General features: G+C 46.0%; 1 protein-coding gene across 1 annotated transcript; it reads left to right on the top strand.

The window, feature by feature from the left end:
- The first annotated feature begins 1,926 nt into the window (after positions 1-1,926).
- Positions 1,927-7,282, top strand: Hsp90aa1 (heat shock protein 90 alpha family class A member 1). The gene is made up of 11 exons (XM_032908447.1): positions 1,927-2,032; positions 2,618-2,779; positions 2,878-3,244; positions 3,622-3,755; positions 3,983-4,303; positions 4,453-4,618; positions 4,765-4,955; positions 5,164-5,311; positions 5,420-5,688; positions 5,821-6,154; positions 6,644-7,282. Exons 2-11 carry the CDS (start codon positions 2,618-2,620, stop codon positions 6,751-6,753), a joined length of 2,202 nt encoding a protein of 733 aa, XP_032764338.1. The 5' UTR covers positions 1,927-2,032; the 3' UTR covers positions 6,754-7,282.
- The last annotated feature ends 487 nt before the right edge of the window (positions 7,283-7,769 follow it).

Genomic DNA, 7,769 nt, shown 5'->3' with positions numbered 1-7,769 from the left:
GACCCTAACAGCTTAGAGCCTGATCTGAGGTTTTTATGCAAACAATTAAACATCAATTCCTAATAGTCCTGGCACCCAACACAAATGGCCACTCTTAGGGTAAACTAGTGGCACTAAAGAGTACAGCTTGGGACAATGGCACAGCTTAACAGAAGCAGACCGATCTCTATGAGTTGGCCAGCCTGGTCTACAGAGCAAGGAGCTGCAAAGTGCAATCCTGTATATAAAAACAAGTTACTACCTCAAAATAGTAAACTGTTTCTACTTAACAGCTCTCCTTAACAGGCCACTCAGGCCAGAGAGCAAGGCCAGAGGTCCTTCCTCAACTGCTATAAAAGGGCCTCACTCTCACTCCCTGGGGTGGGGGCTAACTTTCTTCCTCTTCCAGAGGAATTGCCTGCTGTGCTTTTGTCCACAGAGGACATTCTTCCTTCCTTCCTAAGCTTTTGATTATTATTCTATGTGCATTGGTATTTTGCCTGCGTGCATGTATGTTTGCGTTTGCATGAGGGTGTCAGAGATTAGAATTACCGTTGTGAGCTGCCACGTGGTCGTTGGGAATTGAACCTGGGTCCAGTCTATGCTCTTAACCACTGAGCCATCTCTCCAGCCCTTTTCTTTCGAATCTTAATGAGTGATCGTTTTCGTCAGCAGGAAAAGATGCGGAAATAGAGGGTGGGAGTAACACAAAGGAAAGGGATATGGAAGCCAAACGGAAGTCTGTATTAAAGCCTGTATTAAACAAGGAAACTATCTTTTGGGTCACGTTAATCGCCCAAAGCAACGTCATATCGACACCCTAAGAAGGTGCCTCAAAAACCAGGGTAGTGTGTTGCGGATGAGCGTTTTGACTGCGTGTGTCTGTGCACCATGTGTGCTCCTGGTGCCCCAGAGGCCAGAGGGGACTGTATTTTCTCTGACTGTAGTTACTGGTGCTTGTGAGCTGCCTTAACGTGCGAGTTTGGTATCACTAACTGCTCCTAGCCGTCTCTCTAGCCCTTTACACTTATTTTCACATTGTGCGAGTGTGTGTGTATGGGCACATGAGTGTCACAGGCGCTGAGGGTTAGCTCCCCACTCCCAACCCCCTACCTCCCACCCCGCTATCCCTACCTCTCATCCCGCTATCTGGGTGGCAGATATCAAACCCAAGCACCTCTACTGGATGAAGCCATCTTTCTGGGTCCCGTAATTACAATAAGTTAGGGTAGCACAAATTTGACACTAAATCCCTAACAACGCCCAAGTTTGAGGGTCATGGGTTTTGGTCAAAGAGAAACCCCCAAGCACTATGGACAGATTTGGAAGATCCACCGTGTACTACCCACAGTAAGGCTTCAGGACAGGCTCCAGAGGGGACAGCCCTAAAATTCAGACAGTGGTACCACGCGCCAGACCGCGCAACAAGCAGAACCCCGGCTCGGGAGACGCCCCACCCATCAGGTGGAAGCCAGGAGTCAGACTCGCGTCCCGACGGGGGTCTACGTCCCCAATGGGAGCCCGAAGACAGGGGGATCTTCTCGCCTCAGACACCTAACGCGCCGCAGAGGGCACTGAGGTTCACACAGCAACGCAGCCTCACATTGAACGTCCCTTCTGCAGAACCCCCCCCGCCCCTGGAGGAGAGGAGCCCCAGAGTGCCCACATGGCGGCCTCTAGCGCATGCGCTGGACACCTTGTCCGCGCTCCACGAGAGGCGGCGCGCGCGCGGCCCGGGAAGGCGCCAGGCGCGCCGAGAATCCCGAACTGCGCATGTCCAGAGCACCTGGCTGTGGAGGAGGGGCTCGCGTTCGTTCTCCGCGCGGGTTCTGCGCGCTCCTGGTGGAGGGGCGGGGCCCGTCCAGTGCGCAGGCGCAGGCGCGCGGCCGAGGCGACGGTTGGGGAGGTTCTTCCGGAAGGTCGGGAGGCTTTCTGGAAAGCGCCGCGCGCTGGGCGGCCTGCCTCTATATAAGGCAGGCGCGGGGGCGGCGCGCCAGTTGCTTCAGTGTCCCGGTGCGGTTAGTCACGTTTCGTGCGTGCTCATTCTGCCAAGGTGAGTGTCCTCGCAGAGGGGCTTAGCGGGGGATTGGGGAGAGAGAGGCTGACGGATGTAGACGCGGCGGCGGGGTCGGGGCCGCCATCCGAGCTCCCTCAGCCCGCAGAGGTGGGCGGCCATGCCTTCAGACCCTAGGCCCCAGGCGGCCGCTACGCCCCAGGCCCAGGATGCGGTGATGGCCGCCGAGGAGGAGCGGCGGCGGAGGGTCGAGGGCGAGGCGAACGTTCGGCTCTGGCCTTTGCCTAGGCCGCCCCGGCTCTCGCCGGTGCTCCTGAGGCGGGCGGAGGAGGGAGGCGCCATAGCGGCGGCTTGTGGGGGGAGGGTGGCCGTTAGGAACGGCGTGCGTGGAGCCGCTTGGGTCCGAACGTCCTCCTGGAGGCGCGCACATGCGCCTCGTAATTACCGCATTCTGAAATGAGGTCATCCCTTTGTCATCCACCCCCCCCTCCTCGCCCTCTTCTATTCCGTCCCCGTCTCAGACCGAAATAGAGTTCCTAAGGAATTTCTATAGGAAAGGGGTAGGTAGGCATTAGGACGCTTGCAGACATTCTGTGAGGCTTTAACGTCGTCCCGTGTTCCCAGATGCCTGAGGAAACCCAGACCCAAGACCAACCAATGGAGGAGGAGGAGGTCGAGACCTTTGCCTTTCAGGCAGAAATTGCCCAGTTAATGTCCTTGATCATCAACACTTTCTACTCGAACAAAGAGATCTTTCTGAGGGAGCTCATTTCCAACTCCTCAGACGTGAGTATATCACTTGGAGAATTGAATGGATGTTGGTTTCAGTAAAAATTTCACCTTGAGGCTTGTCTGTGTGCGTGACGTTTGTCTTCTCTTAATAGGCTCTGGATAAGATCAGATACGAGAGCTTGACCGACCCTAGTAAACTGGACTCGGGGAAGGAGCTGCACATTAATCTCATTCCCAACAAGCAAGACCGAACCCTCACTATTGTGGATACTGGCATTGGAATGACCAAGGCTGACTTGATCAATAACCTTGGCACTATTGCCAAGTCAGGCACCAAAGCCTTCATGGAGGCTTTGCAGGCTGGTGCAGATATCTCTATGATTGGCCAGTTTGGTGTTGGTTTTTACTCTGCGTATTTGGTTGCTGAGAAAGTGACTGTCATCACCAAGCATAATGATGATGAGCAGTACGCCTGGGAGTCCTCAGCTGGGGGATCCTTCACTGTGAGGACAGACACAGGTAGGCAGAGGCCAGGAGTGCATTCAGAGTGCAGTGGGTGTCTGGTTATTTTAGGTCAAATGTTTAAGAGGGTTAACTGGGAGAATTGAAGAGTTTGGAGCAGTCTGGGATAGTCTTAGTGCTAAGTCCTAAGCCCTCCAACAAAATTGTTAATCTGAAGGGAGCTTCAAGGACTGGGTTGTTGGAGGAAATGTGGAAAACATATGGCTATTTGCTCAGTAGCAAGGAAGTTAACGCTCTGGAGACTGCATTTGTGTGGAAAGTTAGCTGCTAGGAAACACTGCTTGCACGTTTTTATCTCCGCTCCAACAAGCACTGGGAGAAGACTTTGAATATTAGCCATTTGAATTCATAGTCCATTACCTTTTCTTTTCCAGGTGAACCAATGGGTCGTGGAACAAAGGTTATCTTGCATCTAAAAGAAGACCAAACTGAGTATTTGGAGGAAAGGAGAATAAAAGAAATTGTGAAGAAACATTCTCAGTTTATTGGCTACCCCATTACTCTCTTTGTAAGTTTTTCTTTCAACTGCAGGGTAAATTGATACAATAACTGAGACAACTGAGCATGGTCTTAGCATTCTGTAAATAAGCCTCTTTGAAACAAGTTTGGGTCTGTGCTCTGGAGGACTGTTGAGAAATTATAGAAAACACTGAAGAGTTTCTTAATTATGGACATTTTTTTCTTAGATCTTAAATAATTTGTGACACGGTAATGAAGTGACTTTTTTATTTTAAGGTGGAGAAGGAACGTGACAAGGAAGTCAGTGATGATGAGGCTGAAGAAAAGGAAGAGAAAGAGGAAGAGAAAGAAAAAGAAGAAAAGGAGTCTGATGACAAGCCTGAAATAGAAGATGTTGGTTCTGATGAAGAAGAAGAAGAGAAGAAGGATGGTGACAAGAAGAAAAAGAAGAAGATAAAGGAAAAGTACATTGATCAAGAAGAACTCAACAAAACAAAGCCGATTTGGACCAGAAATCCTGATGACATTACGAATGAAGAATACGGAGAGTTCTACAAGAGCTTAACCAACGATTGGGAAGAACATTTGGCAGTAAAGGTGAGTGACTTAAAGCAGGTTTTCAGGTTGACTTACGTTAACCTTTACACCCACTCACCTATAGAAGTGCTTTTAAGTGTAACATAGCTCAGTGAAAAAGTTGATTCATTTTTGTCCATGGCAGTTAAAGGTATTTCATTTTATTGCAGCATTTTTCTGTTGAAGGACAATTAGAATTCCGGGCTCTTCTTTTTGTCCCAAGACGCGCTCCTTTTGATCTATTTGAGAACAGAAAGAAAAAGAACAACATCAAGTTGTATGTACGCAGAGTTTTTATCATGGATAACTGTGAAGAGTTAATCCCCGAGTATCTGAGTAAGTACGAAGAGGAAGAATAAGCACCATTGGCAGGGGTTTTGCATAACTTGTTTGAGGCCCTGGGCTCAGTCCTCTCGATAGGCCAAAAATGATTCCTTAGTTTTCAGAATGATTAAGTAGGTGTCTTGTTCTTTCTTCCACAGATTTCATCAGAGGGGTGGTGGATTCTGAGGATCTCCCTCTAAATATTTCCCGTGAAATGCTGCAACAAAGCAAAATTCTGAAAGTTATCAGGAAGAATTTGGTCAAGAAATGCCTAGAACTATTTACTGAACTGGCTGAAGATAAAGAGAACTACAAAAAGTTTTATGAGCAGTTCTCAAAAAATATAAAGGTTGGTGTTGACACATTTTCCTGTTACTGGAGGTCTTGAGACAAGTTCTCACTATCTGGCTGTCCTTTAACTTGCTGTGTATATCTGAGACAAGCCTCTCACACTTAGACCCACTTGTTAGACCCACTTGTTTCTGCCTTCCAAGTATTGGGGTTAAAGGCCAATTGTTTTTATAAATGTGGAACACTTTCCTGTGCTTATGTTTCAGCTTGGAATTCATGAAGACTCTCAAAATCGGAAGAAGCTTTCAGAGCTGTTGAGATACTACACATCTGCTTCTGGGGATGAGATGGTTTCTCTGAAGGACTACTGCACCAGAATGAAGGAAAACCAGAAGCACATCTATTTTATCACAGGTAATGGTCAAGGCAAGATCTGGTTATATTTAAGCCTGTACCTAAGCAGGAAAGTTGAGTACATAAAACCATTTCTAAAAGTAACTTTACAATGTATATATATCTTAGGTGAGACCAAGGACCAGGTTGCTAACTCAGCCTTTGTGGAACGTCTCCGAAAGCATGGCTTAGAAGTAATCTATATGATTGAGCCCATTGATGAGTATTGTGTGCAACAGCTGAAGGAATTTGAGGGCAAGACCTTGGTGTCCGTTACCAAAGAAGGACTGGAACTTCCAGAAGATGAAGAGGAAAAGAAGAAACAGGAAGAGAAAAAGACAAAATTTGAGAACCTCTGCAAAATTATGAAAGATATTTTGGAGAAAAAGGTTGAAAAGGTATGTGAATGTTGACATTACTTACAGTTTGGTTCATTTGCCTTAGAGGTTAAAATATATATACATAATTACGGTTAAAAGTCATTTCTGGTAAGTTCTATTAGGCCTTAGTCATCACTTTTTTTATTCTAGGTGGTTGTGTCAAACCGATTGGTGACATCCCCATGCTGTATTGTCACAAGCACATACGGCTGGACAGCAAACATGGAGAGAATCATGAAAGCTCAAGCCCTCAGAGACAACTCAACAATGGGCTACATGGCAGCAAAGAAACACCTGGAGATAAACCCTGATCACTCCATTATTGAAACCTTAAGGCAAAAGGCAGAGGCTGACAAGAATGACAAGTCTGTGAAAGATCTGGTCATCTTGCTGTACGAAACAGCACTCCTGTCTTCCGGCTTCAGTCTGGAAGATCCCCAGACCCATGCTAACAGGATCTACAGGATGATCAAGCTTGGTCTAGGTAAATTGCAGGCTACGTGTTCATTTAAGAGAACACCTTTAATTCCCAGTGCTGGGTTCAGGGTGTTAGGGGGACAGAGATAGATGGGCCAATCTCATGAGTTTGAGACCAGCCTGGTTGACAGAATGAGTTTCAGGAATGCTAAGGCTATACAAACCCTCCCTGGCTTTAAAAATGTTGAATGGAATGTTAATTTTTTTAGCTATTGAGACAATTGGATTATTGCTATTGTGGGGACCTCAATTAGGGTATGGGGGGTAAATGCAGTGTCCTTTGTGTTTGAGATTTAACTTGGACTATCCTCAAATTTAGCTGTATAGCTGAGGGTGGCCTTGGCTCTACTTCCCAATGCTGGGATTTTTAGGCATGCACTTTCCTTGCCCCATATGAAGTTTCCTTTTGAGGGATAGATGGGTGTGTGGGATGTTAATACCTAAGTCTCAGCCTCCCTTAGCTGGCATTAACTGTAACACTTATTTCCAAAACAAGGTATTGATGAGGATGACCCTACTGTGGATGATACCAGTGCTGCTGTAACTGAAGAAATGCCACCCCTGGAAGGAGATGATGACACATCACGCATGGAAGAAGTAGACTAGGCTTCACCAGAACTATGTGTTTGATGCTTACCTTCATTCCTTCTGATAATATATTTTCCATGATTTTTGTTTATTTTTGTTAACATTTAAAACATCTGTGTGGCATGAAAACTAGGGGAAGATACATATTTCTACATGTGATACTGTGATACTATAGGTTTGACTCAAGAGGTTGATAGAACGTTTGTTGTAAGACGTAATGTAACCTACTGTTACTGTTAACTATGTGGTCTGAAGTGTTTAGCTGTTGAGCTGGATTCCTTAGTAGACCAAATTAAGATGACTTAAGTTTCATCTTAAATTTTTTTCATTCCCTGTAGTTAATTCTGCATGTACTAGTCTTAGAAGTAAACACAAGCTAAAACAACTTGACAGAGGAATTTCCCAAGTGGTTTTTTTCAAAGTACTGAGAACAAAACCCTAAGTTCCCCTAGGTCTTGTAACTCAGCAAGGCTTGTGAATGTGAAAATAACAGTGCCCAATCACATTCTGCTTTAAAAAGGTAAATACAGATGAGATAAAAAGAAAAGTGTGGAGTGTCTTTTTTTTCCTTTTTTTTTTTTTTTTTAAAGATGAGGATTTGGGGATTTAGTGACTGGTCATTTGATCCATAAAGACACCTGAGTCCAGTGTTTTAATATTGTCTATTCTCTATACACCCATCTTCCTCACTATACTCAGAGCCTGGTACTTGCTAGGCTAAGATTAGAATGCTTATATAGTATGTGGAATTCTGGGGTTGTGTCCTAGCACCTCATAAGTGAGGAATGTTTGAGTCATTCTCAGGTCCAGAGCTCTCTCTCCATTAACTCCTTCCTTAAAATTTTGGGTACTCGAGGGTGGTGAGGGAAAATAGTGGGCATAAGAAAACAAGGGCTGATCTAGAGCACTAGCTGCTCTTCAGAGCACCCAGATTTAATTCTTAGTACTCACATTGCAGCTCACAACTGTCACTCCAGTTCTAGGTAATGGTACCCTCACAATAGGGGATGAAGCAGTTTACAACCACCTGTAAC

Source organism: Rattus rattus, chromosome 7, assembly GCF_011064425.1.
Source record: "Rattus rattus isolate New Zealand chromosome 7, Rrattus_CSIRO_v1, whole genome shotgun sequence".
In the NCBI taxonomy this organism is placed as follows: domain Eukaryota; kingdom Metazoa; phylum Chordata; class Mammalia; order Rodentia; family Muridae; genus Rattus; species Rattus rattus.
Note: the sequence above shows the minus strand (reverse complement) of the source record. Positions and strands in the feature narration are given on the sequence as shown.

Bases quoted from the DNA above. Each gene is read 5' to 3' on its own strand.
- Hsp90aa1 (XM_032908447.1), top strand. From the start codon at position 2,618: ATGCCTGAGGAAACCCAGACCCAAGACCAACCAATGGAGGAGGAGGAG. The intron at 4,304-4,452 runs GTGAGTGACTTA...ATTTTATTGCAG, and splicing joins AAGAACATTTGGCAGTAAAG to CATTTTTCTGTTGAAGGACA. The intron at 4,956-5,163 runs GTTGGTGTTGAC...CTTATGTTTCAG, and splicing joins AGTTCTCAAAAAATATAAAG to CTTGGAATTCATGAAGACTC.